Source organism: Monodelphis domestica, chromosome 8 (assembly GCF_027887165.1).
Source record: "Monodelphis domestica isolate mMonDom1 chromosome 8, mMonDom1.pri, whole genome shotgun sequence".
NCBI classification, from domain to species: Eukaryota; Metazoa; Chordata; class Mammalia; order Didelphimorphia; family Didelphidae; genus Monodelphis; species Monodelphis domestica.
This window is the reverse complement of record NC_077234.1, coordinates 3,505,819-3,533,675: the sequence shown is the minus strand read 5'-3', so window position 1 is coordinate 3,533,675 and position 27,857 is coordinate 3,505,819. Positions and strand designations below refer to the sequence as shown.

The following is a 27,857-nucleotide window of genomic DNA, read 5'->3' as shown; positions in this document are numbered from 1 at the left end:
TGTGCTGTGTGTGCAGCAGCCCTTCATGGGTCTGAGCCTTCTGCTGCTCTGGCTTCAGCCTGGGTCCCTTTGCTGCCCCAAGGGCACCTGGGTGGCCCCCTGCTTCCTAGGCTCATCAGACTGATGCCAGGCTTAGCTCTGACACCCAGCTCATTTTAGCCCAATCTGCCTCCTGCAGCTCAGCCTCAGCCTCCCAGGGAGCAGGGATTACAGGCAAGCCCCAGTAGGGCTGGCTGCCTAATAAAGGACTTAAAAGATTAAACTGAACTAAGCTCCTCCCCCAGGCCAGCCAGGAGCCCACATGCCACTCTCCAGACATTGCCCAGGGGGCTTGCTCACCTAGGGTGGGCCCCTCTGAGCCCACTAGACATTGCTTTGGGGGCTCCAGGCTTGGGGGTCCCGCACAGGACCCAGAATCCCATCCTTACAGAGTCAGAGATAGAAGGGACTTTTCTTCATCAAGGGGCTCTCCCTCCCTTCCCACTCATCTCACAGACCAGAGGGAAAAGGACTTGTCCAAGGTGACAGCTGCTAAGTGCCCCGTGGGGGTGGGCCCAAGTCCAGCTGTCCTCCTCCTCTTCCTTGGGATGCTTCTCTCCCCTGGGATGGCACTCTTGGAGTGTCCTGCTTCATTCTGGCCTGGGGATCGCCCTCCCCTGGCTCCTGGTAGGTCCTAAGGAAGGGGACTCCCTTTGGGGAACTCAGTACAGAGCTTGGGGAAGAGGCCGCTCATGCAGCCGGGAAGCCTGAGGTCGGGGAGAGGACATGGTGATCCTGCTGCCTCTCCACTGTGGGGCCCTGCTGCAGAGCAGCCCAGGGGGTGATGGCTGGGAAAGTGCTGCGGCTTGAGCTGGGGAAGGCCTGGCAGGTCCCCCTCATCCAGGCTCCTCTTGGAGAGGCCATCTCGGTTCTCAGACTAGGTCTCCGGAAAGGGTTATTGTACTCTATCTTATCGGCGGGAGAGGGGAGGGGCAGGGCAGGGGACACAAAGGAAAATGGCCTTTCGCCCCAGATCGGTTTGACCTGGGTGGAGGCTAACCCGGGCTTTCAGTCCTCACTCCTGCTGGCCTTCCCAGGCCATTGTCTGGGGGCCTGAGAACGTGGCCACCTCAGCAGCCTAGCTGGGGATGAAGGGCAGAGGCCAGCTAGCCTGGGGAGGGGATGCAGGCCTTCCAGGCACAGGCAGCCAGCCAGCTTTCCCCACACTGGGTGAGCTGCCACTGTGTCCTGTTATCTTGCCCAGAGACAGCCTGACCTCAGCAGCCCTTTTGGGCAATGAATGGCCCACAAAGCCCTTGTTCTGGCACTGCCAAGGGAGTGTGATCTCTCGGGGGGTGGGGGGTGGGGTGTCCCTGCTATCATCTCCAGAATGCTTTTCCCCTGAGTTCATGCAGTCATCTGTCTGGTATGTTGGTAGGGGAGGGAGTGTTCCGTCAGTACAGAAAGGATCGATGAGGTCACCCTTGGCCCCCTGTGCCAGGCCTTCCCCAAAGGGGGCAGGCCCCCATTGTCCTTCTAGGCACTTCCAGGTGCCTTGGCTCCATCCGCCATGGGTGACTCAGCCAATTGGCCTCCTAATGCTTCCTTTGGGAAATCGTTCTCATGGCCTATGGGAGGGGTGGAGAGTCCTTGGAGAGCCCTTCAGAAGGGAGTCCCAGCTGCTCTCTGGCCTCAGTTTCCTCATCTGCACAATGGGAAGTTGGATCAGGAGGCCACCAAGGTCCCTCCTATCAGCGCAGTGCCATGCCCTCTCTCCAGTGTGCCATTGTGGGCACTGGCAGGCTGGGCTCACGCCCTGTCCCTTCAGGCAGGTGGAGCTTCCCTAGAAGCTCCCTCACCCTCCTTCTGGCCCAGCCAGTGAACAAAATGCAGCTCAGTCTTACCTTGGCTCCCTCTGGGCCACAGCTGGATGGCCAAGCTCTGGGGAGGCTTCCCTGGGTTAGCCCCAGGCTGCCCGTTCCTTGCCCCCCTACATGCCCGTGTTCTCCTGGAGCCCTGGCCCAGCAGCCTAGCTTGGGCACACTCTGGTGGCTCAGCGGCAGTCAGGGGGTCTGGATGGATCGGGGGCCCCAGGCCAGCCCCCTCTGAGCCCCTGGAATGCCTGCTTTTCCCTAGGTTTGCCCCCTCGGATTTCAGGTGGAGTCACGATATTTGGGTGCCCCCCTTCTTCCTGCAGCCCGGCTCCTTTTGGGACAGAAGCCTGGGGGTGCCCCCGGGTAAGGAGGATCCAGCAGACAGAGGGTGAGAACCAGGAGAACCAGGAGAGCCCACACCAAAGAGAACAGCAGAGAAGAGGGTGGTCCACCAGGCCCAAAGCTGCCCAGAGGCCAGGGAGAAGAGGATGGGGGAACGCCACCGGAAGGAAGAGCTCCAGCGGAATGATGAGGTTGGAAGCCACACTGTGGGGGATTACAGGCGAGCAGGAGGAGGATCCACTGGAGTCGCCTTTGGAAGGAATTTAGGTGCAAAGGACAGAAGAGGCCCAGGGGAAGGAAGGCTCAGGGGATGTCCTTTCAGGATCAGGGAGACATGGGCATGTTGGTGGGCAGCAGGGCAGGAGCCAAAACCAGAGGAGAACCTAAGGAAGAACCATGGCAAACATTCCTAGAGCACTTGACATTCATCTTCTCCTTTAACAGATCAAGAAACTGAGGCTGAGAGACAAAGCACTCAGGGTCACATGGAGAATCAGTATCTAAGCGGAGATTCGAACCCAAGTCTGTCTCCAAGTCCAGTTGTCTACCCATTGGACCCAGAGAGGCAGGAGAGAAGGGCCAGTGGGACTTGGTCTAAGGTTATGCAAGGGACACGGTGAGTTGCTGGGCTAGGCCTCCTGTTGTGCCCTGATGGTGTCCTCTGCAGGGCAGGTGGGTGGCAGGAAGGGCTCACCCCTGGCCCGTCTATTCAGCTGCCATCCCTGGTGTATGTGTAAAGGGCTTTACGGTGTGCCAAGATCTCGGCTCATCCTGAGAGGCAGCCCCTGCGGTTATGTCCCCATTTCACAGATGAGGGACCTGAGGCCAACACTAGTCTAGCGTGAGGCTCTTGCTACTGCATTTAGCGTGCTGCCTGGCACAAGGTAGGGCCTGATAAATGGCAGGTGCCTCTGAGCTCAGACTTGCCCAGGAAGCGTCCCCACTGGGTCTTTGGCCTCAGGCAGAGGGAAACCTCACTCCAGTGCCTATTCTGCCCTAGGAGCTCCAGGCTCCACGGAACAACCCCTCCCCACCCCCCATTTCGTGGCCATCTCTCCAGTCACGGGGGTGGGGGGGACACTATGCTGTACTTAACCAAGGTGGCTCAGTCTCTAATGAGAGGGACACTGTGTAGATCACCAAGAGGAGACAGAGGGGGAGCCTAGAGCCAGGTACAGCCACAGGGAAAATGTGCTCTCACCTATTACAGTGCTTGAATTAGAACCCTGGGCCCTGGGTGCCTGTGCAGCCTGGAGACTCCTAGAAAGCTCTCCCTGGAGGGAGGGCAGAGCCCATGGCTGGAGGCTTCATCCCAGGAGGAAGGGTTGGGGGGCTGGCTTGGCTCTAGAATCTCCCTGGGAATTAGGGTGCCCCCCTTGGTTCTTGCCCTGTGAGGGGCCTCTGGACAGTTATTGCACCCCCCCACCCATCCCTCAGGTGGTTTTCCAGCCCTCCACATGGGGGGAAGGGTACCAGGCTTATTTCTAGTTACAGACCTTCCTCTGTACTGGGATGAGGCGGAAGAGGAAGCACTCTGAAAAATGGCATTTATTCATGGCATGGAGGCGTTTTGGCTCTCCCTAAAAGGGCCCCAACAGAAAGGATGACTTGCGGCATGTGGGGAGGACCAGGACGATGCCTTGGTCGAACCCTGCCGAGACCCAGCGGTTCAGGGACGGCTTCCATTGTGTTCAGGGCTGCGGAAGAGACCCAAAGGGAAGCCTCGCTCGATGCTTGAGCTCCTGGCCCAGCCTCCTTTCTGAATCCAGTCCACCAACTATGCAGAAGTGTCCCTGCAAATGCGTTTTTAGAAGAAAATGGGCTTTCTGGCCCCCTCAAAGTCCACTGAAACTCTCTGGAACATTTGAAAACGAGTTAGAAAGTGAGTACACAGGGCTGCCTCGCGGATGAGGGGAGAGAGCGAGTGCAGCCAAGGCAGCTGGAGAGTGAGTGCAGCCGAGGCAGCATCTGTCCTCCCTGCCAGGGGGCTGCTGAAGTGGGAGGTCCAGGGGAGCCCTCCATGCAGCCCCTCCTCCAGGACACTCTTCCCCACTAAAACGTGGAGGTGGGGCACCTGCGCTGTGTCTAGTGAGGGCCTCTGGCTGGGCAGTTAAGGCTGGAGCAGGCCGGACAAGGGGTAGGACGCTCTAGTCCACGGTCATGTTGCTGAGAGGCTGCTCCATTGGCGCTGGTCGTCTGAGCCTCAGTTTCCCCCAGGGCAGGCGGGAGGCTGCCTTCGCGCTTCATTAGGGGGCTCTCAGCACCCGGCCCTGCCTGGAGGGGGCTCACAATGGCCTCGCTCCCACAGAGGCCTTCCGAGCAGCAACTCCAGATGTCTGGGGGGCCTCGGGGGAGACGTGGCAACAGCCGTGAAAAGTGGCCTCTGACTGCTGGTTCCCCATTCGAATCCAGCTCCTCCTTCTGCCTTGGTTCCCCCAAGCTGGCGGCTGGCCAAGTGAAGGGGAGGGAGCAGGCGGAGGGGCTGGGCAGAGGCAGGACAAGCCCCCTCCCAATCTCAGCTCTCCCAGCTGAACAAAGTCCTCAGGGCAGGAGCTTCTCACCCCCCCCTTCAAGGCAGAAGAGCGGAAAGAGCTGCGCCAGGGGGTGAAGGGACTCGCCCAGGGTCACGCCGAGAGGGAGTGTCTGAGGCCAGCCTGGAACCCGGGACGTCCTGCCAAGGACGGCCTTCAGTGAAGACAGGAAAGGAAAAACCGGAGCGTGAGGAGGGGCCGGAGCTGGCCGTTGAGGCCTTCGGAGGCCCGTTCTTAGGGAGGCCCGGTTGGAGGCCGTCCTGGGCTCTGCAGGGTCCTCCATCAGGGAGCTTCGGACCCGCTGGCCGCCTCTCTGGCCTCTGAGCAGCGAGAAGTGGGACGACGTCCCTGGGGCCCGGCCGGGGGGGGCTCTGCTCCGGGCTGGAGGGGGGTCTTCAGGGTCCCACTGCCAACAGAAGACACGGCTCCTGGGGCACGTCCTCCCCCTACGGCACTGGAACCCCGGCCGGCCCTCCTCAGGCCTTCCCTCCCGGCCGCTCCAAGAAGGGACAAAAGCCCGTCTGCTCCCTTCTAGAACGAGGACCCAGGAGGACCCGGGTTCGAATCTGGCCACCCCGTCAGAGCCTACCTGCTCGGCGTTCAGGGCCTCCCAGTACTTTTGCTGCAAAGGAAGAGAGTCGGAGCTGGACAGCGGCCAGTCTGAGGCCAAGAAACACAGCCAAGGCTGGCCTGGGCCAGCTCCCCCAAGCTCTGGCCCTGCCCACTCCTGGGTCTGATCCAGGGAGCCCTCCGGGCTCCGGCCTCGGTGTGCCAAGGCTGCCCACTAGTGGCCAGAGGCAGCCTGCCAGGCCTCTAGGCTTTGCCCAGGCTGGGGAGGAGAGCTCAGGAGGGCCGGCCGGATCCCGATCAGGGAGGGATCGAGGCAGCCTCGGTCTCCCTCCGGGGGCCTCCGTGGAGGTCTGCAGCCCCAGGCCCGCTCTCAGTCCCGCCCCAGCTCAGCCGGCCTTTGGGCTCTGGCTGGCCTCGCCTTCTCTGGCAGGACTGGAACTGGGGTCTTGGGGTTCCCAGCTCGGCATGCTAGCTCTGGCCACGAGTGCTTTGGGGGGGCCCTGAGGTGCGCCCCCCTCCCCACCTACCTCCAGCTCGGAGCTGATGGAGGAGACGTCCGAGGCGCTGCTCGAGGACACCCTGGCGTGGATGACCCGGACGGGGGGGGTAGGCCGGGGGCTCCAGCAGGGTCGGGGGGTCTCCGGCCGCCGGGCATCGTGCGGTGCTGCAGCCCACCTGGACACGGCGTGGAAACGGAAGCTGGTGAGAGGCTGGGGGAGGGGTCCAGGGCTGCCAGGACGGAGGCAGGCAGTGCCCAGCCTGGCGGCCCCTCCCGCCAGGACCTCCCCCCCATCCTGTGGCCCTCCCGCGGTCTCTGCGTGCCGGGCCTGCCTCGGTTTCCCCCTCTGGGTGCAGCCGGCCTCTCTCAGACACCTGTCTCGGGCTGCCCAAGTGTCCGGAGGAGCAGCCCCACGAGGGGGAGCCCCCCAGAGCACCCCGTCTCAGAGACGAGCCCTCGAGGTGCTCTGGATGCAGCGAGGAAGGAAACAAGCCCACTCCGTGCCGAGCCCCCCTAAAAGCCCTTTGCAAACGTGGATGGGCTCGGAGGATCTGTGTCTTGAAGCTGGGGAAACTGAGGCAGATGGGTTAAGGGACATGGCCAAGGTCACACAGCTAGTCAGTGTGTGAGGCAGGATTTGAACTCAGGTCTGATGCCAGGCTTAGCAAGCTGTCCCGAGCCACCAGATGGCCACTGACACAGCCGTTCTCTTGGGCCACAGAACCATGCTGCCCCCCCCCCCCCCCCTTGTCGGAGCCCCTCTGCCGCTGGTGCCGGGAAGAGAGGGAGAATTTCCGGGGAGTTCCAGTGTTTCCGGGCCTTGTGCTCTGCACCAGCCTCCCTGGATCTACCTCCCTCAAAGAGCCTGGGGCAGCCCGGAGGACCTGGGTCAGGTCCGGCCTCTGGGCAGGTCACTTAACCTCATTAACTCACCTGAGCCCTTCCCTGTTAGAGCTGCTAAAAGGAAGGAAGGGAGGGAGGGAGGGGGAGACAGACAGACAGACAGATGGAGGGAGGGACAGACAGACAGATGGAGGGAGGGACAGACAGAGGGAGGGAGGGAGAGACAGACAGACAGATGGAGGGAGGGACAGACAGACAGATGGAGGGAGGGACAGACAGAGGGAGGGAGGGAGAGACAGACAGACAGATGGAGGGAGGGACAGACAGATGGAGGGAGGGACAGACAGAGGGAGGGAGGGAGGGGGAGACAGAGACAGACAGACAGATGGAGGGAGGGACAGACAGAGGGAGGGAGGGAGAGACAGACAGACAGATGGAGGGAGGGACAGACAGAGGGAGGGAGGGAGAGACAGACAGACAGATGGAGGGAGGGAGGGAGGGGGAGACAGACAGACAGATGGAGGGAGGGACAGACAGAGGGAGGGAGGGAGAGACAGACAGACAGATGGAGGGAGGGACAGACAGAGGGAGGGAGGGAGAGACAGACAGACAGATGGAGGGAGGGAGGGAGGGAGGGGGAGACAGACAGACAGAGGGAGGGAGGGAGGGACAGACAGACAGACAGAGGGAGGGAGGGAGGGGGAGACAGACAGATGGAGGGAGGGAGAGGGAGACAGACAGACAGATGGAGGGAGGGACAGACAGAGGGAGGGAGAGACAGACAGACAGATGGAGGGAGGGACAGACAGAGGGAGGGAGGGAGGGAGAGACAGACAGACAGAGGAAGGGAGGGAGGGGGAGACAGACAGACAGACAGATGGAGGGAGGGACAGACAGACAGACAGAGGGAGGGAGGGGGAGACAGACAGACAGACAGATGGAGGGAGGGACAGACAGACAGACAGATGGAGGGAGGGACAGACAGACAGACAGAGGGAGGGAGGGAGGGGGAGACAGACAGACAGACAGAGGGAGGGAGGGAGGGGGAGACAGACAGACAGAGGGAGGGAGGGAGGGACAGACAGACAGACAGACAGACAGAGGGAGGGAGGGAGGGGGAGACAGACAGACAGAGGGAGGGAGGGAGGGGGAGACAGACAGACAGAGGGAGGGAGGGAGGGAGGGACAGACAGACAGACAGACAGACAGAGGGAGGGAGGGAGGGGGCCTCAAGGTTAGAGCAGCCTTTGGCTGACTTCAGTTGCCCCCAAGCCTGGCACCTCGGACAGCTCCAGGGACCCTCCCGCTTCTGTCAGGCCCACAACCCTGGCCAAGCTCCTGGCCCATTGCTGGAAGGGTCTGGTGAGCAGAGACAGAAGCAGCGGGGGCAGCCTGGGCTCGCTGCTCGAGCCCCCGCCTCCCCCCAGGGCAAAGGGCCCCAGTGGGCGATGCTCGGGCAGGGTGGGCGCCCCACGCCTCGGGGAGCCAGGCCGGCTCGGCTCCCCCCTTCTCTCCTTCGCCCGCCAGCCCGTCTGCGCCTCCAGCTTTCTCAAGTGCCTGTGGGGCCCCTCAGAACGGCGTCTGCACTGGGGCCTTCGCCTCAGGGCCTCGCGTGGTCCTTCCTGTCCGGAGCAGCCAGACACCTCCACACCGGAAGTGGCTCCGCCACCCCGCCCCGCTCAGCCCCCTTCTAAAAGATCCGCCTGAGAATCCGCTCTAAAAGTCCGCTTCGAGGCAGAAGAGTGGTCAGGGCTAGGGTCGGTGACTTGCCCAGGGTCACCCAGCCAGAGTCCACCCAGGAACCCGGACCTCCCATTCACCCGGCGGTCCCGCCGCGGGGGTGCCCCAACACTTCGGGGTTTCTCTCCTGTCTTCTTCACCTCCACCCAGCCAGGAACTTTTCCTCCGGCCTTCTGGCTCTTCTTCATCTCCCCACGGCGAGGCCCTGAGCTTGGAGCTCTCCTCCTCCTCCCCTTGGCTCCCGGCTAGCTCAGCCAAAAGCCCTCCTCCTGCAGGAAGCCTTCGGCAATCCCCCTCCCTCTCCCTGGCACGTGGGCCTCTTCCTCTCAGGACCCTCGGCCCTGCAGGGCCTGCAGGGGCGGATCCCTGTCAGCGCTTGATGCTCATTGGCTGACTCCCCCGCGGGGCCCGCCCACTCCGTGGCGTAGCCGCAGCCCTTAGAAACCTCCCAAGTGGCCCGCTTGGTGCGTGCTCGCTTGTGGAGAAGCTCTCGCGGGAAGGCGGTCCCCCGCGGCCGTCTCCGCTCTTACCTCCTGCACGTGCTCGATGGTCAGCTCCATGTAGCGGCCGATGGCCGCCATCTTCTGCAGATACTTGGTGTGAGGGAGCATATGCAGCGGGACCCACGTGGAGTTCTTGCAAGGGAGAAGAAGGGCGCGTGAGGGGCCGCCCCGCTCCGGGTCACGTGGGGCCCTAGCACCCTCGCCAGCCCCGCCCCCAGCCGGAGCCGGCTTCTCCTGCGTCTCTTCCCCGCGGACTAGCCTTTCCCTCGGGCCCTCTGCGGGCTCCAAATCCTCGAGGCCTGGCCGGGCCTGCTCCTCCAGCAGCCCCGCGCCGGTCCCGAAGGCCGGTCAGCCCAGGTGTCTCCCCCGCTCCCTCCATTGCCGCCACGTCTGCCCCTCCCCTTCCGCACAGGCCAAGTCACAGGAGCCGCCTCCAGTCCCTCCCCGGCGGCCCTCCTCCGGCTCCCTGTCACCTCTCCGCGGCTTCATAGGCAGCTGGTGGTGCAGTGCACAGAGCTGGGTCCAGCCGCAGCCCCGCCGCCCCGGCGGTCACTTTGCCTCAGTTTCCTCAACTGGAAAATGGGGCTGACCACAGCATCTCCCTGTGATTGGTGGGGGGCACCCAAAGCGCCCTCTCTTCCCGTGCCGCCGCAGCCCCCCTCCTCCCGCTTTCTTCCTCCTCTCGGCTGCGTGTCCTCTGGGCCTCCCCTCTCAGCTTTCTCCCACTTGCACAGGGCCCCAGGAACTCCGAGGGGGTCTGGGAGGATGGCGGGCCTCACGTGCCAGGCGTGCCTCCTCTGCGGATGCAGTGCCCACCGCTGGGCAGGGCCGTGCCAGCCCCAAGAGCCCAGCTCTATAAAGCGCTCAGTGCTCCGGGCCCAGGTGAGCCACGGGGCTCCTCCCTCTCTGCTCTCTCCCCAGCAGCCCCAGACAGCTGCCCAGTCCCAAGAGGGGGTCAGGCCCCCCCCCCCCACGCTGCCCCCCTCCCTCCCCCCCAAGACAGACCTCTTCCTCCTCCGCCTCCTCCTCTTCCTGTCTATCGCTGTCACAGGTGCGGGTCAGGAGGGCCTGTGTGTCAGGGGGCTCCGCGGTTTCCAGGGAAAATCCCAGCACCCGCCTCAGTTTGCTCTGCAGCACACACGACAGGAAAATCAGCTGAGATTTCAGAAGTTAAGGCAACCCGAGCGACTGGGACAGAGCTCAGAGGCAGCCCCCTCGGTCAGGCCTCAGACTGCAGACCTTCCTTCTAGGAGGCTCGCCAAAGCTGGGGCCGTAGACTGAGGGCCAGCAGGGACCGAGAGGGCGAAATCCTTGTGCCCTGCCTCTGATGGCAAAGGTTAGGAGGGTGGGGGGGGGGCAAAAGGTGGGGGGACAGCCAGAGAGGAGAGAGAAGGGAGGAGAAGAGGCGGGGGGGGGGGGGCAGCCAGAGAGGAGAGAGAAGGGAGGAGAAGAGGCGGGGGGAGACAAGACTGGGGGAGATGGAGGGAGAAGGACAGAGAGAGAGGGAGACAGAGAGAGAGGAGAGTGAGAAGGAGGGAGAAGGACAGAGAGAGAGGAGAGAGAAGGGAGGAGAAGAGGCGGGGGGGGGGGGACAAACAAGACTGGGGGAGACGGACAGAAAGAGAAAGAGAGAGCAGTAAATGGAGAGTGAGGGGAGGAGGGAGGGAGGCAGGCAGGCAGAGAAGGGGTGCATGGGAGGGAGGCAGGGCTGGCAGTGGAGAAAAGGTAGGGAAGGAGGCTGGAGGGGCAGAAGCAGAAAATGGGGAGGCCCTGCAAGTGGGCTGCCTCCCTGGGGGCAGACGCCAAGGGAGAGCTTCCCAAGCCCCAAGTGCCCCGCCCCCTGGGGGCAGCAGAGGGGGCTGCCCAGCCCACCAACCCCCCCCCCCCACTTTGGCTGCGGCCCCTCTGGGGAAGGATACAGCGAGGTCCAGCGCGGAGGCCCCGAGGGAGATGAGGAACCAGGGCACGGCTCGTCTCAGGTAGTCGGGCTGCCGGTCGTGAGCCACAATGGCCGAGGCGTAGAGGAAGCCGGCCAGCGCCGAGAAGCCGCGGGCCCACAGCTGGAGCCCGGAGAACGCTCTCCCTCGGTACTGGGGGAAGGAGCGGGGTGCCAGTCAGCTCAGGCCTCCGCCCCGCCCCCGGCCACTTAGGCCCCTCAAAGCACACAGAAACCCCGTGCTACCAGAGGAAGACAGGGAAGCCTGGGGGGGGGGGGCGGCTCCTTTATAGGAGCCACGGCCTGGAGTCGGGCAGACCCACTGGCTGGGTGACCCTGGACAAGTCACTTCACAGGTTAGCCTCCCTCCCAGGCCATGGTGAGGAGGACTTGGGGGGGGGGGGAAAGGATGCTTCACTATTGGCGTCCTCACTCACGCCTGGAGGGGCCTCCAAGGGCCGCCCCCCCCCCCAGCTCCTTCCTTTTCATCAAGGAGGAAACAGCTTGCCAGAGGGGGGGGGGCAGCTAGCCAGACAGCCAGAGGGCAAGAGGAGGGGAAAGGAGAAGAGAGGCCACAAAGGGGGGGGGGGGTCTGGTGGAGGCTCCGGGAACATGGCAGGAGCTGGGGGTGAGGAGAGCTCGCCTGGCTTCCAGGCCTCCAGAGGACCCCCAGCATGGCTGCCCCTCCCTGCTGAAGTCCGTTAAGCAAGAAGGATGCCCAGACCTCTGAGGACAGTCTCTGTGTTCCCATCATCCCTATTTTACAGAAAATGGATGCTCAGAGTGGTTGAGGGCAGCACACATCCAGCTCTCAAGTTCTGGAAGTGGGATCTGAACCCAAGACTCCTATTCTCTAAGCCCTCCCCTCTTTCTCCTGGGCCACATGAATTCTCTGGGCACAAATCCTCTCCTGGAGGAGCCCTGAAATGTTTCGGTATAGAAAAAGCATTGCTCATCCTCCCAAGGCAGTCATTGGATCTACACTCGAGGCTCTGGGTTCAAATCCTGACTTTGAGGCTTGCTGATGGTGTGACCTTGGAGAGATCATTTCTCCTCAGAGGTCTCAGATTCCTCTTCCTCTATAAAATGGGGTGCCCTTGCCAGTGGGGCATCACTAAGGGCCTCCCTGAGAAAGGGGCCTGGCTCAAGCCCGTTCTCAGTTGCTGATCATGGGCTCTTCTGGGGGTCGGGTCCTGTGACCCCAATACCTGGCAATGAGCCTAGGGAGGAAGAGGGGGATTAGCAGCCACTCCTTCCTAGGTCACCCACCTATGGTTCACAAAGCCAAGCCTGCCCCTACCCTTGGCATCAGCCCAGGGGCAGGTCCAGCCTCTGGACCCCGATGTGGCTGCCTTGTCCTAAGGCCTCTGGCCCAGCCACTTGTGGCCGCCTCACCTCCCTGACTCTAAAGACCGCAAGGACCCAGGTGGGTCCCAGGTGGGCTGCAGGGGCCAGACACAGGAGAGTAGTGCTTCCAGGGAAGGAGATGCCCAGGGGTGCCCCTAGTCATTGCTGCTGCTGTCCTGGCTGGTCAGGAAGCTGAGGTTCTGCTGTGGCCCCCAATTCCCGCCTCCTGGCCTCATGGAGCCCGGCCCTGACAAGCTGTGTCACCCTTGTCTCCTCACCTGTGAAATGGGCACAGTGACACCCCACAGGTCACCTGAGGTTTAAGAGAGAGGGTAAAGCTAGGCCGAGGTGGAGTGACTTCTCCAAGGCCACTTGTAGGGGAGGCTGGCTCTAGCCTAGGATTTGGAGGTGAACAAGATCTGTTGTCCCCCATCCCAGCGACTCCTCTGTCGCAGCTCAGGGCCAGGGCTGGGAAGGGCAGGCCATGTGGGTCACAGGGGAAATTCCAGACTGCTCTGGGCCCCCCACGGGAACCCTGGAGTGCCCCAAGGAGCCTGGGGCCACATGGTTTCTGTCTGTTGGGAGGAGAGCCGAGGAACAGATGTCCCAGAAGAAGATGCGCCGCCCCACGCGCCCTCCTGTCCCTCCTCACACCTTTTCCGTCCGAAGAGTCCAAAGAAAAAGAGGGACTCGTGTGCCTGGAGGAAGCCTCCTGTGGAGGGTCTCCCCCCACTTACTAGTTTAGAGAATGACGGGATCCGAGAGGTCCAGGACACAAGCAGCCCGACTCCCCCCAGCGCATAGCCGAGGGCTTCCGTGTTCTCCTGGGAACAGAACCAGACGGGACCTGAGCAGACACACAGGCGGCGTCCACGGCACCCGAAGGGCAGTGAACGGCCCCACGTGGAGCCATCAACCTCAGGGGCTTAGCAGCACCCAAGCCCAGGGCAAGGATGCCACCCACAGAACCAGAGGCTCCCCGTCCCTGTTTAGGGAGTCCCCAGCTGTCTGGAAGAGGCTCCTGTCCCTGCACAGGGGGTCCCCAGCTCTGTCTGGGATAGGCTCCTGTCCCTGCTAAGGGGGGTCCCCGGCTCTGTCTGGGAGAGGCTCCTGTCCCTGCTCAGGGGGTCCCTGGCTCTGTCTGGGAGAGGCTCCTGTCCCTGCACAGGGGGTCCCTAGCTCGGTCTGGGAGAGGCTCCTGACTGCAGTCAAGCATTATTAAGGACTGAGCATGCGCCCAAAAGGCTGCTGTGTGCTCAGCAGAGCTAGGAGGAGGCTGAAGAGAAGCTCCTACTCCGGGGGGGGGGGGGTGCAAGGAGCTCCCCCTCTAGAGGGAGACAGCCCAGGAGCCCCCATCTGCTGGGGAATGGTGGAGTCACCAGAAGCTCTAGCAGAGCCAGGTAAGGGAAGGGGCAGGGGGAAGCCACAGGCAGGAGTGGAGTCTGAGGAAGGCTGGAAGATGGACGGTCCTGCCAGAAGACCAAGCACCAAAGACCCAGCAGAAGGGAATGATGGGGCTCGTGGAAGGGAGCAGAGTGGGGAAAGCCTTGTGGAGGGTGGCAGGGAGCCTGATGGAGGGGCTCCTGGGGGCTCCCTGAGCTGGCAGAGCAGCTGGGGGGCCTTTGGCGTCTGAGGGGAGAAGTGGGGCCCAGGGGACTGGCCCCCCAGCCTGAGACATGCGTGTACCTGAAGCACGCTTCCCAGAAGCCTCCTCTGGGCTCCGTGGAATTCTGGGGGAGCTGGAGCAGGGGGAGCCAGAGTGAGCCAGCCAGTGCCCACCCCCAGGGGCACGAGGAGGACGAACACGCTGGCCCGGATCTTCCTCCTTGGCCTCTCCCAGGAGCATTGACCTGCAGCAAACCCCCAAGCCCCATTTTCTTTCTAGAAGAGCAAGTGTGAGAAGTGCCGGCCACTTGCTGGAGGCCAAGGAGGCCTCCAAAGCCTGCCCCACCTTCCCGCTGCTCTACACCATCCTGACAAGAGGTGGAGGGGAAGGGGAAGGCCCCCCCAGCCGGCAGCCCACAAGGCCCCTTTGGGATGGCTCTCCTTGGGGGGATCCTTCCTGATCTCCAGCCTAAATCTGCATTTTCGGAACTTCCTTCTCCATGGCTCCTGTCCCCTGGGGCCAAGCAGAATAAGGATAAGCCGGACCCCTAGCCCTGGAGGAGGCCTGGAGGCTCCAGGGGAGCTGGGCCAACTGGGCCTCAGTTTCCTCACTTGTAAAGTGAGGGGGTTGGCCCAGATGTCCTCTGAGGGCCCTTCCAGCTCGTGGCCCTAAGCCTTCTCTGGTCCAGGCTAGATGTCCTCGGCCCCTTCCTGAGCCTCCTGGGGCAGGCCGGGACACCAGGCTCCCCAAAGTCCCGGCTGCCTGCCTTGCTCTGCACAGCCGAGTTGCCCCAGCTCTTCCCGTCCACCCTCACTCCACCGGACCCCTTTGTTTCCCAGACGAGCTTCCTCCCGGGAGAGGTGATTTCCGCAGCGAGCTCTGGGCTGCCGTCCTCTTGGGCATCCTGGAACTTGCCACAGACACCCCCCTTCTAGTTGGGGTTGCTGAAGATGAAAAGAAGGCCCAGATCGGAGCCTGGGCCCAGCCACTGTCCAAGGACCGCAGCCACGCTGTTTCCAGACTGACCAACTCATGCCGTGGTGGGCAGCTGAGCCTTCCTTCCACCTCAGGAACAACCTTCTCTTTCTTTAGATGCGCCTGGCAAGGCCTGGCGCTTCACTGAGCAGCCCCACCTTGCCCCACTGTGGCACCGCGCTCCCTCCTCGGCCGGGGGCCCAGACCCTCACCACATCCGCTGGCCTTCGGACGCAGAGCTGAAGGCCGGGCCCGAGCCCAACCCCACAGCCAAATCCCCTCTCTGACCCCGCGAGAGACCCCACAGAGTGACATGGTGGCAGCTCGCCACGGACTCACCTGCCTTGGGCTTGATCTTGGGGCCACAGATGGGGAAAAGAAGCCACAAGAGATGGACCACCTCCATGGCTGCCAGGTGAATGCCAGTGAAGACCTGCAGGAAAGAGCCTCTTCTCAGCGCCCCAGGGCTCCCTGCAAGCACCGAGCTTTGCTCAGGAACCTCCTGGCCAAAAGGCCTGGACACCACAGCCTCCGGCCGGCTCTACCACCTGCCCTGCCTACAAGCTAGTCGGAACAGCCAGGAGGAAACCGTCCCAGACTTCCGGGGGCTTGAGCAGGACGTGGCACAGACGAGGACAGCCCACCCTGGCCAAGAAGAGAGCAGACACCACTGAGGCTCGCAGCCAGGCTCCAGTGGGTGCAAGGCCCCCCCCCCCCCCCAAGACACACACCGTCTCCAAGGCGGGCATGCATGGGGGTGTGTGTGCGTCTGCACATCTTTTCACAAAATATTGGAGTCATTTGTGTGAAATCACTGGGGAAAACTACCCCCCCCCCCAATGGCTCCCAGCAAACCCAAAGCCTTGGCTCTACTGGTCGGACCTCGGAGGAAGCAGGTTCAAGCCAGGCTGCTCCTGGGAGCAAAGCCTGCTGGGAAGGGCTTGGGCAGAGGATCTCTGGAGAGTTTGTAAGCAGTGGGAGAGGCTGGGCTGGAAATGAGGCTGGGGGGAAGGGGCAGGGCCAAGGCCAGGGACATTCAGCTCGGTTCTCTAGGAGGAAAACAGCAGGCCCAGGGCCAGAAGGGCGGAGGGGGAGGGGGAGGCTTGGCTGCCCTGGGGACCCTTGGGCGTGAGAGGGGCTGAGAGTTGGAGGTTCCCAGAGAGGCTCAGTCTGGGCAGGGAGGCAGGCCCAGGTGCAGTGAGTACAAAGACACTGAGGTGGGAAATGAAGTCCTGTGTGTAGATCAGCCACAGATGAGGCTGTTTGGACCAAACCTTGTGGGAGGGACCAAACCACTGGGAACCCTTGGCCAGCCCTGTAAACCCTGGGGAAGTGGAGGATGTTCTGGAGGTGTTCTCTGGGGCATTAGGCAACTCAAGGCAGATGGAATCCTGGGTTCCAGTCCCTACCTGGGCTGCTCCGGCCCCAGATGTCAGCCAAGACCCTTCCTCTCTGCCAGCCAGTCCCCAAGGCCTCTGGCTGGCACCAGATCCAGGGTGGCAGCTCTCAGGGTGAGCCCCGGGGCCAGCCTGGGCTCCCACCCCCTGCCCAGCCCAGGGCTTCCATTAGAGCCTGCGGAGCCCTGGTGGCTGCTGGGCAGAGCTGCCCCCCACCTGGGCACCCACCTGGATGGGGAGCTGCCCGGAGAGCAGGGCCCCAACAGCGTCACTCAGGCTGCCCACAAAGCGGTAAATGGCACCTGGCACAGACCTCTCTTCACTGGGCTTCTTGCTGCATCCCAAATAGAAGCACCTGCGGGGGCGAGGAGGGCACACATGGCAAGAGGCGGCCAAGCACCCGGCGGCTGGCCCACAACTTCTTGCTATGGGCCAGCGGGGGAGTCTGAACTGGCCCCAGGAGTCCTGGGCAGGCAGCCCTGTGGCTTCGCTCCCTCTCTGTCTCTGACCAGGAGCCCCCTGAGGGAGAGAACTGCTTCAGCTTTGGGTCCTGCCTCCTGAACCTGAGTGCGAACAGAGCCAATACTTCATTCCTGGTGACCCTGCGCAAGTCCTTTACCCCTCTCTGCCTGTTTCCTCAGCTATGATCCGAAGAGCCAGCCCTGGCCGCACTGGGCTCTGCAGGGCGGGTCCCCCTTCCGGGCTGCCATGTGGAGAGGCCAAGCAAGCACAAGCATGGCCGCCCCACGCCTGCCCTGGTCTACACTGGAACTGGAGCCCAATCAAAGCTCAGACCAAGGCAGCAGAAGACCATCCTGAGGGCTCTTTCCCTCTGGGGAAGCTTCCTGCCACCCCCAAGCAACAGGAAGCGCTGCAGGGTGTGCCTCAGTCTCCTGATCTGTGAAATGGGGGCAGCCAGGATCCAGAGAGGGAGCCCACGCAAAAGGCGGGGAGGTTTTCGTTTACTTTGTCAAACGTTCCCAGTTACATTACAGCCTTCTGGCCCTCCGCCAAGGAAGAGGGGGAGGTTATGTGACTTGTCCAGGGTCACACACCCAGGAGGTATTCCAGGCCACATTTGAACCCAGGACCTCCCTCTCTAGCCACTTTGGTTCCTGAGTCTGTCCCTTGTGGGGAGCTAGACTGGTCAGGAGAGCCTGCCAGAGGACAGCGCGGCTGGGCAGTTTCTGATGAAGCTCAGGCTTGGAGAGAAGTGACTTGTCCAAGGCCACTGTGCTCACGGAGGGGAGCCAGGCACAGAACAGCCGGGAACCTCTAGAGGAGTGAGTGGCCGGGGGCTGCCTTCCTCCAGGTGGGGGCTATTTCTGGCTGGCCCCAGACTACTGGGAGTGGGTCTGGGTGATGGACACCCAAATGGGTCCTTGTGGCTAAGTCCTGCCCATTGCCGGCCTCAGTTTCCTGCTCTGTGAAATGGGGGGGGGGGTTGTGGACTGGTTTGTTCCAGCTGTGAATCAAGGCCCCCAGAGGGGCCCATGGGTTTTCAGGCTGCCCTCCCTGAGTACCGGAATCACCCGCTGAGGGCCGGCACTCCGGTCCCCCCTCAGAGGAAGAGCCTGAGGGCCAGAGAGGTCGCCGAGATTTGCCCAAAGGGATTCACATCTGGGGCCGCGGCTGCTCTCCCCGCCTCCGCGCTCTTTCCTGTTCTGTATCTCGGTGGCCCGGACGCTCAGGGCTGCTTTTGGAGCCAGCCGGAGCCTCGCTTCCCGTTCCCACCCCTGGCCACATCCGCTCCCCAGCTGGGAGAGCCGGCTTCCCCTGCCCTGGGCACGCAAGGGAGCGCAGGATGGCCAGGACCCGCCCCGGCCGCTCAGTTTTGGGGAGAGGAAACTGCCAGAGCAGTCGGGATTCGAACCCAGATCCCGTCTTGGCCCCAGTCACCGAGCCTCTGCGCTCCCCGCCCGCCCCCCCCCCCCCGCGGGCACCCAGGCCGCCCCCGCCCGCCCCCCCCCCCCGCATTTACAAGACGTGGGCGGCGATCCAGAAGAGGGCAGCCAGCAGCCACAGGCCGAAGGACAGGCACACTTGGTCTCGGGCGAAGCAGGCGGCCAGGTAGTCCCAGGCTCCCGGGCCGGGCGGCGGGGGCGGGGTGAGGGGGCCAGCCTCGGCCAGGGGCGTTCCCGCGGCCCACAGTCTCCCCTGCATGGCTGGGGTCCGAGCGGCTCGGGCTCCTTCTGCGGCTCTGCTCAGCCGGGCCACGGCCACGGCCACCCGCGGGCCACACCCCCACCGCGGAGAGCCTGGGCGGTCCCGGAGGCGGCTGGCGCGGAGCGGACAGGGCAGGGCAGGGCTGGGCCGGGCCGAGGGCGGCCGGGCGGCGGGCAGGGAGAGTTACTTTGTAACAATCGCCGTCTGCGGTTTCGCCTATTGTTCCGAGCTGGGCGGGCGCAGACGCGGCGCCCTCTGCTGGCCACAGCGGGAAGCGCCGGAGCCCGCCGAGTAGGGCAGGACCCGGCGGGCCAGGGCCAGGGCAGGGCTGGGCAGGGGCCGATCCGCTCGGGCTGCCTCCAGGAAGCATGCCGCCCGGCAGCGTCAAGCTGGGACCGAGCAGAGTCTGGCTTTCAGGATGGAGGCCCGGGGTCCGAGCCTGCCGCCTCCCCCGCTTCCCAGCTCTGGGGACGATGGGCAAGCCGGCCGCCTTGGACCGCCTCAGTTTCCTCTTCGGTGAAACGGGCAGCTCCGGGGCGTCCTGAGCCCGGGGGCTGCCCCTGGCGGGCGCCTCCTCAGCCCTCCCGCAGGGGCGCGGCTAGCTAGGCTTTGGGGAGGGCAGGGGGATGGGCGGCAAAGGCGGAGGAGCCGCGGGAGCCCCCGCGGCTCCGGACCCCTCTCTTGCCGGCAGAGGGCTCCGATGCCCAGGGCCGGGCTTCTCTGTCCGACCGGGCCTGCTGCGCGCGCGCGGGGCCTCAGGGCGGAGCCCCGACGGCCGGCCGTACCGCATCTCCGAACAAGCGAGCTGAAGGCGAGGGGAGGCAGGCCTGGGAATGAATGAAGGGGTGGGCGGGGCCGGGTCAGGAGGGGCTCGAGGGGGAGGGGTGCTCGGCCTCGGCTGCTCCCCGTCAATTCTCGCTCCTTCGGGTTTTCCGTGTCCAGACGCTGAGGTGCTCCTGGAGAGCGGCCGGGCCTTTGGGGCCCTCCCGGGCGGTGCGGGGCGCACTTGGCCGCAGGTCAGCGTCCTTCCGAGCTCTCCATCGCCCCTAGCACTGCCGGCTCCCGGGCCCACCTTCTCTGAGGGAAGGACCCTGGGGCCACCATGGAGGCTCAGGTGCGAGCCTGGAGGCCAGCCAGGGGGAGGCCCCAGCCCCCCACTTTGGAAGAGTCCTTGGATCGGGCCCCATCTCTCTCCCACCGGAGGCGAGGGCTCCCTCCTGGAAGCTGAAACTCCCTGAAGGGCCCGGGCCCGAGGGTGCCCAAGGTGGGCCCTTGGACCCTCCCCCTCGTTCTCATTCCTGTGCCATGCACCTCCTGCCCCTAGGACAGGCCATCTGCCTCACCCCAAAGGGATCACGGGTGGGGGCGCCCCTTGGGCAGACACTGAGGCCCCTCCGTGAGCCCCCCCAAGGCACCTCATCTCCCCAGAGAGGACAAAGGCCCCCCTGCCTTCCTCATCTGAGCATCCTGCGCCAGGGCAGTGCAGGCGAGCCCCGGGCACCTTGTGCCAAGCCGGGCGCTGGGCAGGCAGACAGCTGCCTCGGAATGCCCACGCCCCAAGGAGGCCCACGGGCTTCACTCAGCAGCTCAGGGCCGGTTCAGGTCCCTCCACCACCACACAGGGATGGCACGGAAACCGACCAGCACCCCCAACGGAGGCAGAAGGCTGGGCCCCGGCCGGCGAACTCTCCCAGCGGACGCCTGCCGGGGCACCCAGGGGATGGCCCTGGACCTGATGGCCCAGCCGTGGAGGGCGCCTCCAGAGCTCTCGGCTTCCAGGCAGAAGCAGCCCTGCTAGCCGGTGTGGAGACCTCCCTGGTCACCGGCTCCAGTTCACACCCGAGCTTGTCCTCCGGGAGTCCGAGCAGTTACCCAGCCCAGGGAAGCCCGAGCGTGGGCTCCTGCCCCGCACCCTTGGCCAGGCTCCCCAGGCTGCCCCCCACAGGCGGGCCTCGATCCCCTCCACTTGCACATCCATTAAGAACCCAAGCCCGAGTGTCCACGTGCCCTCTGCAAGGTGCCCGGGCCACGGTGGCACCTAACAAGTACCCGATCCCTCCCTTGCCCAACGGGGAGCTTCCGGGCTTAAGCTCTGACCCTCGCGGGACGACGTGCGACCCTCCGGAGGCAGGAAGTGTGCTCGGCGGCTCCAGCCCCTGGCTGGCTAATTCAGAATTTATTAAATGGGGCTCCGAAACGGCCAAGGCACCAAGGTCCAGCACAGACGGGCAGCTCCTGCCCCCAGGCCCAGGGAAGGGCAGTCAGGGGCGAGGTGGGTGGGCAGGATGCCCAGGGACAGCCAGGGCGGTCCTGGATGAGCCCCGGCTCGGGGGCAGGAGGCTAAGGAAGGGCCATCTGGGCGGAGAACTCCTGGATGAAGACACTGGCCCAAACTCAGGCCTGGTCCAGTGGCCCCCCTCCTGTGGACTCCCCTTGAGACTCCCGGGCCTGCCCAGAACCACGTGCGAGAGAGGGGGGACCCTGGTCCAGGGCCCGGCCAGCCATCACACCAGGGGGAGGTGAAGCACTGGACAGTCGTGGGCTTGGACCCGAGTTCCAATGCTGTCTCTGGCAGGTCCTCCATCCTCGGCCCCAGGGACTGGGCACACAGGGGCCCTGCAGGCTCCGTCCCAACAGTCCTCTGGCTCGTGGGGGGGGGGGGGGACAGCCGCCAGCGGCCCCCTGTCTGGTCACTTGTTCTTCCAACCGCAGATTCACGCGTCCAAGTGTCCGGTGAGCCGGCGCACCTTCTCCTTCTTGTTCCTGTTGCCGTGCTTCTTCCAGGGCTTCCCGGAGCCCCCGTGGGGGCTGGCAGAGGGTCCCGGGGCCCCGCCGGGCCTGTGGCCCATCACGGCCTGCACGCCCCTGGTCAGCGCCCTCACGTTCTCCTGGAAGGAGGGAAGCCGCGACTGAGGGCTGCGAGTGGCCGGAAGGGCCCGTCCTGTCGGCCCCCACCGCCTGGGCACGGCCGTCCTGAGCCGGCTTTCCTCCCGTCCCCCCGCTTCTCGGAGCGCACTCGAACCCCGGGCCCCGCGGAGGCCCCTCACCATCTCACCTGGTGAAAAAATGCTCGGTCCACCACGTTCTCAATCTGCCGGGCCTTGGGGTGGCCCCGCTCCGGCCGCCGTGCTTCGGCCACGGCCTGCGGCCTCCCCCGGCTCTGCCTCGGGCACTCGTGCTGCTCCTGGAAGTTCCCGGGTTCGATGCCCGGAGGGGGGTGGCAGAAGAGCAGCTTCCCCTGGAACGCACAGGCGGGGCTAGCGCCGGGCCCACCACGACCACCCTGGGGCCCCTCGGCACCCCCAGGCCCAGCGGGCCAGCAGGGACTCGGGGGGGCCCTGGGCCAGCAGAGCTCCTTCGGTCACTCGGAGGGAAGGGGCAGGGGCGGCCCCAGCCAGGGAACCTGCTCCCCCTCCTCCCCGGCCAGAACACGCTTCTCCTGCTTCAGGGGGCAGAGTGGGGAACGGAGGGACAAGCGCCCCCCCCCCCCCCCCGCTGGAGGAGCACCCCAGGGCCCGACGCTCACCTTGACGTAGTCCTTCAGGATGTAGCGGGCGGCCCGGGGCTGGTCAGGCTGGCCGTGGGCGGTCATAAACCCCCTCATGCCTGGGAGAACAGACCCAGCAGGGTAGCAGCGAGAGCCGCAGCCTGCCCTGGGGGGCACATCGTCCCCCCTCCCCCACCCGCGGGACTCACTTCCGTAGGCGGTCAGCAGCTCCTCTGAGGTGGGCTGCCGGTCGGGGTCCTCGTCCTCTCGGGGGCCGGATCAGGTGAATCCCGTACGTGGCCTCCAGAACGTGTCGGGGGATGTTCTGGCAGACGTGAGGCCGTAAAGGAAGCAACTGTGCCGGAGGAGCCCCTCCCCCCACAGACCCCCCCCCCCACCCCCAGGAAGGATATGAGCGAGACGGGCGGCACGTGGTCCCTCATCTGGTCGATGGGGAGGATCCCGGAGCAGACCATGTCGGCCTTGGTGGAGACGAAGGAGGGCATGACCAGCCCCGGACAGTCGCACAGGCACAGGTCGGGCTCCACGTAGAGGGTCTGCAAGGGAAGCCTGAGGCTCGCCTGGCTCTGACTGGGAGGGGGCAGGGTGGGGGGGCCTGGAAAGGTGGGGAGACCCCCCCCCGTACCTGGAAGTGCTTGGTGTGCCCAGGGGTGGCCGACACGGACACCTTCTTGTTCCCGAAGATGGCGTTGATCGTCGAGCTCTTTCCCACGTTGGGGTAACCCACCTGGGGGGAGCAGGGAGCCAAGATGGGCGACGCTCTGCCCCTCCTCGGTGTCCCCGGGGCGCTTCCCGTGTGATGGCGGCCCCAGCTCCCTGGGCAGGCCTTGCCAGACACGCTGCCCGCTGCCCACCCTTCTCCCCGGGCCCTCCACCCCTTGGCACCTGCCCCCTCCCCAGTTCTCCTCCCCACCCCAGCCCTAAGAATCCCTGGACAAAGGAGGGCAGTGGAGGCACAGAGGTCTGGTGACTTGCCCAGGGTCACGCAGCAGCGTCAGAGGAGGGATTCCAGCCCGGGTCTCTGCATCTGTCCTGTCTGCAGCCCCCTCTGGCCCCCCCAGAACCCCAATTCCCCCCCAGAGAGCTGGGGGAAGGGCTCGGTCCACCCCAGAGGCGCCATGTCAAGGGACGTGGTGGTCATCCCTCTCCTCTCCCTGGGTCTGCTCCCTCGGCCCCAGGATCAAGGGGGGGCGCGTGAGGGATGGGGAGGCCCCAAGCACTTTCCCTCCAATTCCCTCTTAGTGGCAGGCCAAGCCCTGGAGTAGACCCCAGGCCGGCTCTCTTCAGACCCCTGGGGGGGCTCCAGGAGACGCCCTGCTCCCCAGGCCGGCCTGCCTGCGGGTCCCACCACCGACAGGGCGGCCACTCACCAGCCCCACAGTGAGCTGCCCCGCCTTGACCTTCTTCCCAGAATGCATCGCTCTGAAGAGGTCCAGCAGCTCCTGCCTTCCCACCAGGTGGCTGTCGTTGTGCACTGGGCCATCCCCGGCCTCCTTTCCTGGCCCGCTTGGGCTCAGGAACTCTTCCTCGTGGCCGCCACCATCCTCCTCCTCAGAGCACGTCTGCCAGTCGTCCTCCTCCTCCAGACAGTCCTCATATTCGCTGTCTCCCTCCTCGCTCAGCCAGTTGCAGTCATCCTCGTCCGTGTCCTGACCCTCCGGCCGCTGACCAGCCGCAGCGGCCCTGCTCTGGCCATCTCCTTCCTCCTCCTCCTCCTCCTCCTCCTCCTCCTCCTCGCTCTCAGGGCCTCGGTCCTGGCCAGGAGAAAAGGGTCGGTGAGCAGAAGCCGCCCCGGTCAGACAGAGCCGGACGCCGGGCGGGTCAGGGACCGTCGGGGGACGTTCTTGCTTCTGGATCACCTTCCGAACCAACGACGAAGCCAGAGACACTCGAGCGGACAGACGGGCTCCAGGACGCGGGCTTTAAGGCCACTCGCAGAGGAGAGCCGGTCCCTGCCCCGGGGGCCCCCCACCCACAGGGAGCTCGGAGAAGGCGGAGACGGGGGAGAGGGGGGGACAGAGGCAGAAACGGCCTGAGCAGAGCCTGCGTGCAGCCCCCCCTGCCCAGAGGGAGGGGCGGGAGGGGGGCAGGACGCTGGACAGAGAAGCCGGGGCCGCTCGGACAAGGAGAGGCTGGCCGTGGGCGGTCAGCTCTGGTCATTTCATAGCACCCGACAGCGCCACCCCCTTGAGCCCATCCCTGAATGGCCAGCCTGTCGGGCTACCTCGGATCCGGCGCGGAGCCGGTCGCCCTCGGCCAGGGCGGACCAGAAGATCACGCGGACCTCCTCCCGCTCGAAGAAGGTGGCCCAGGCCGCCCTCTGGCCCGCCGTCAGCAGGTCCGCCTTGTTGATCAGAATCACGTTTTCCTTGTCTCGGTCGATCTCTTTCACGTATCGCTCCTGCAGGAGAGCGGCCAGGGGGATGCTGAGCGCCCCCCCCAAGAGACTCGAATCCACTCCCCAGCCCGAGCCTCCCGACACCCCCAGGCTCCTCCCGCCGACCCAGGGAGCCCCCTTCTAGCAGGTGCCAGAAGGAACAAACAGCCCCAGTCGTCGGGTCCAATGACGCTGTGACGGGGCAGCTGGGAGGCTCGGCAGGCAGAGGTCTCGGATTCGAGTCTGGGCGAGCCCGGACAAGTCCCTCGTCCCCCTGCCCAGCCCTCGTGGCTCCTCTGCCGTGACCAGTCTGGATCCCGAGGCGCAAGGTCGGGGTCTGAACGTCAAAGCGGACAAGCCCCCAGAGGCGCCCCGAGAGCCCGGCGGACGCTCACCAAGTCCTCGCAGCGGAAGAGCAGGGGGTTGCGGGCGTCCACGATCTGAACGACGACATCGCTGTAAGACAGACGGTGACCCCTGGATGGGCTGGTCTGCGGGGAACCCCACGGGGCGGGCCAGAGATGAAGGGGGGGGCCGAGCCCCAGAGGCATCGAGGGCCACCGCCGGCCCAGCCCGGCCCCGGGAGGGGGCACCAGAGGCCGACAAAAGCCAAGGAGGTGACGGGGCCGCTCCCGGGCAGGCTCTTGGGAGGGGGCTGTGGTCTGGGCACAGGCCCATGAACCCCACAAGGCAGCCCTCTGGGGATTGGGGGTCCCCTCACCCCTGGCACCAGAACCGAGCTCTGCTCCTTCTGTGGGGATTTGGGGCACGAGAGACAGGAGAACCCCAAAAGGTGTCCCTGCTGAAATGGGACGAGTCAAGGCACGGTCTCTGCTAGGCTCCAAGAAAAGCACAGCGGTCGGGCCTGGAGGCAGGGAGGCCGAGTTCAGATGTGACCTCGGCTAGTAGCCGAGTGAGCGCCTGCCTCGGTTTCCTCGCGTGTCAAAGAGAGCTGGGGAAGGTCCTCTGCTTTTGAGTGTGGCTGTGGGGATGGAAACTCCCCAAAGGGGCCCCGGCTGGTCTTCCCCAAACACCAGACGCCTCTTTTCTCTTCACTGCTGGCCGTGGCCCGAGTCCTCCATAGTCACCCTGGAGCTCAGCCTCCCCAAGGGAGCTCCATCCTTCCCAGCTGACCCTGCGCCAAAGTCCTGCTTGCTCCCCTCTGCCTCCATCTCTCCTGGAGTGTCCTGGGTGCGGGGCAGGCCAGTGTGGCCTTCCTTCTTGTATAGATGAGGAGCCTGAGGCAGAGGAGCCCACATGCCAAGTGAGAGGAGGCCCAAGAGTGGAGCCCGAGTCCTTCAGCTTCCTTCAGGCCGGGGCAAGTCCCTGTGGAGGAGGCTGCCTCTGGCCGCTCTGGGCTTGAGGCTCGCAGGGAGCTCATCGTTTCCGTGACCCTCGGCTATCGGCCGTGCAAAACGCCAAGGGGCGGCCAAAGGGGCGGCAGGCTCCGACCCACCCGTCCACCCAAGCGGCAGCTGGGGTGACCCCCAGCAGGGCCAGCCAGCCAGCCAAGGGTCAGGACAGCTTCTGGGACCAAAGCAAGCGAGGCCACGGAGAGGAGCCTCCAGGCGTGTCTAGCCATAGCCCGGACACCAGGCTCCCGAATCCAGGGCCTGCCAGAGGACCAACGGAGCCGAGGGAGCCCCAGAGCCAGCCATCTGTCCTTCCGGGTTTCTGGGGTCCCGGACGGGGCCCTGATGCTCCGTCACACGAGAGCTCTGGGCTTCGGGGGTCCAGAGCGGACCGCTTCCTCCTGGGGGAGCCCAGGCCCCGGGGAGGGCAGGAGAGAGGACCCTGCAGCGGCTCAGCACTCCTCGGGGCTGGGCAGGGCCTCTCCGGCCCTTGCTGCCACCCACAGGGGGCACCCACAGACCAGGTTTCTCCCAGGTGGTCAGTCTGACTGAATGTGGCGTGTGTGGCCGGGCCCAGAGGAAGAAAGAGAAGCACCCCCACACCAAAGGAGGAACAGGGCCCCAGGGGCACTCCTGACAGCCTGCAGGGCCCCGGGACCCCCCCCAGGCTGCTTGCTGCCGCCCCCTCACCTCCGCTCGATGACCCTCCAGAGTTGGCGCCAGAAGTCCAGGTTCCGCTCAAAGGGGGGTCAGGATCAGGCTCTGCTCCTCCTCCAGCCTGGCTTCCAAGGGAGGAGTCAGCCAGACCCCACTGTGCACCACCAAGCCCCCCTCCATGCTGGGCACCTCAGGGCAGTGTGAAGGGGCAGAACGCTGGCCAGTTGCCATCCCTGCCCCCCAGAGGGGGTCCCCAAGGCCGTCTGAGCCTCTTCGCCCCTGCACCCCCAACTCACTCACCGCACCAGCCCCCGCCTCCACTCCAGGAACTTCTCTCTCTCCATCTGCTGCAGCTTCTCGGCACTGGTGCTCTGGTCCCACCGGGGCCTGCAGGGGTCACAGCGGGGATGGCTGGACCCACCTCCCAGCACCCCCTCCCCCTCCCCTCCCCAACTCCTGTGGACACCCCAGGGCTCCTCCCAGCCTCCCTTCCCCACCAGGGCTCAGCACCCACAGGGCACCCCCCTCCCTCACCTCCTAGGCACCTGAAGGGCCCCCCGATGTTCCTCTTGGCGCTCTCTCAGCCTCTGTTTCTCCTCCAGGGACAAGAGGCCAGTCCCTGGCCTCAGGGGGCACGAAGTGAACGTTGAGCTTCTCTGTGGGGGGAGGGGGGTTTGGGGGGACTGGGGTCAGCCCCCCCACGACGCCCAACCCTGAGGCTTCTGAGGCCTCCTCCCCCTTCCTGGGCCCCGGCATACCCGCCACAAACTCGGTGCCAGCCAGCTGGGCAGTGGCCAGGAAGTCCTCGAGGGCCGTGGGCTCTGTCACGGAGCGGGGGGCTGCGCGGGCCCAGAGCTCATCGTCCATGTCCCTCGTGTGCAGCTGTCACGGGGGAGGGGGCTGCGTCAGAGCACTCGGGCGAACACCCAGGGCCCGGTCCCTCCCCTGCCCAATGCTGCCCGTAAGAACCCCGGAGGCGGGAAATGGAGCCAACTGGCCGGAACCCATCAGTCCTGGGTCCCGGGTCCCGGGTCCCGAGTTTCCCCCCACCCCCCGGGCTCTCCAAGCGTTTTTCCAAGCTCACCCACGTGTCTCGCCGCCGCTGGCTCCGGGTTTTGCAGGTTCCGCTCCTTGATGAGGGACCGGCCCAGGCCTCCCCCGCCCCCGCCGCTGCCCGGCGCCCGCTTCCGGCCCATGGTCACCCCGAGCCCTCCAGGTCCGATCCTACCAGCCGGGTAGGCTCCGATATTCCCGGGGTGCTTCTAGGTCTCTGCGCAGGCGCGGACGCACCGGAATGGTCTGGAAGTGATTGCCAGGAAGAGTTTAAGTGGGAAGGAACTGAGGGGGGATGAGAAGAGGCGGAGCCTCAGAGCCGGCAGCATCTTTCCTTCCGCACCCGGCCTAACCCTGCCAGCCCTCCGGAGGTTCGAAGAGAAGTGGTTCAGCCGAAGTGGTGCGCAACCGGAAGGGCCCGACAGGAAACGTGAACGGCAGGCAAAAAAGGTCCGGACAGGCGTGAAGAGGAGGAGTCCAAGAGAGACGTGGGGGGGTGAAGGGGAGGATCAGGAGCAGCCAAGCGACCGTGGCTCCGGCCTCCCAGCCTGGTGATGGGAACGGGGTTCTCTCTCGTCTCCTTCCTCGGAGCTGCGATGACG

At 65.0% G+C, this 27,857-nt stretch overlaps 2 protein-coding genes across 2 annotated transcripts in view; both read right to left on the bottom strand.

The window, feature by feature from the left end:
* Positions 1–3,728: 3,728 nt before the first annotated feature.
* On the bottom strand, positions 3,729–19,083 carry TMEM44 (transmembrane protein 44). The gene is given in 12 exon segments (XM_056808289.1): positions 3,729–5,132; positions 5,316–5,348; positions 5,824–5,901; positions 5,903–5,971; positions 8,909–9,013; positions 9,887–10,036; positions 10,801–10,971; positions 12,902–12,988; positions 13,851–14,014; positions 15,085–15,178; positions 16,371–16,497; positions 18,124–19,083. Coding segments are annotated over 12 exon segments (1,656 nt in total). The 5' UTR covers positions 18,306–19,083; the 3' UTR covers positions 3,729–4,736.
* Positions 19,084–20,453: 1,370 nt separating this feature from the next.
* The window catches only part of LSG1 (large 60S subunit nuclear export GTPase 1), a 7,567-nt gene continuing 163 nt past the window's right edge, over positions 20,454–27,857 (bottom strand). Inside the window, 18 exon segments of the mRNA XM_056808258.1 lie at positions 20,454–21,196; positions 21,364–21,546; positions 21,835–21,914; positions 22,005–22,068; positions 22,070–22,129; positions 22,209–22,352; positions 22,442–22,543; positions 23,187–23,570; positions 24,041–24,217; positions 24,589–24,649; positions 26,236–26,291; positions 26,293–26,323; positions 26,503–26,589; positions 26,737–26,819; positions 26,821–26,858; positions 26,961–27,084; positions 27,287–27,325; positions 27,327–27,857. The exon segment at positions 27,327–27,857 is cut by the window's right edge and continues 163 nt beyond it. Of these exon segments, the coding sequence (XP_056664236.1) occupies positions 21,023–21,196; positions 21,364–21,546; positions 21,835–21,914; positions 22,005–22,068; positions 22,070–22,129; positions 22,209–22,352; positions 22,442–22,543; positions 23,187–23,570; positions 24,041–24,217; positions 24,589–24,649; positions 26,236–26,291; positions 26,293–26,323; positions 26,503–26,589; positions 26,737–26,819; positions 26,821–26,858; positions 26,961–27,084; positions 27,287–27,325; positions 27,327–27,398 (1,959 nt within the window). The 5' untranslated portion in view covers positions 27,399–27,857 and the 3' untranslated portion in view covers positions 20,454–21,022.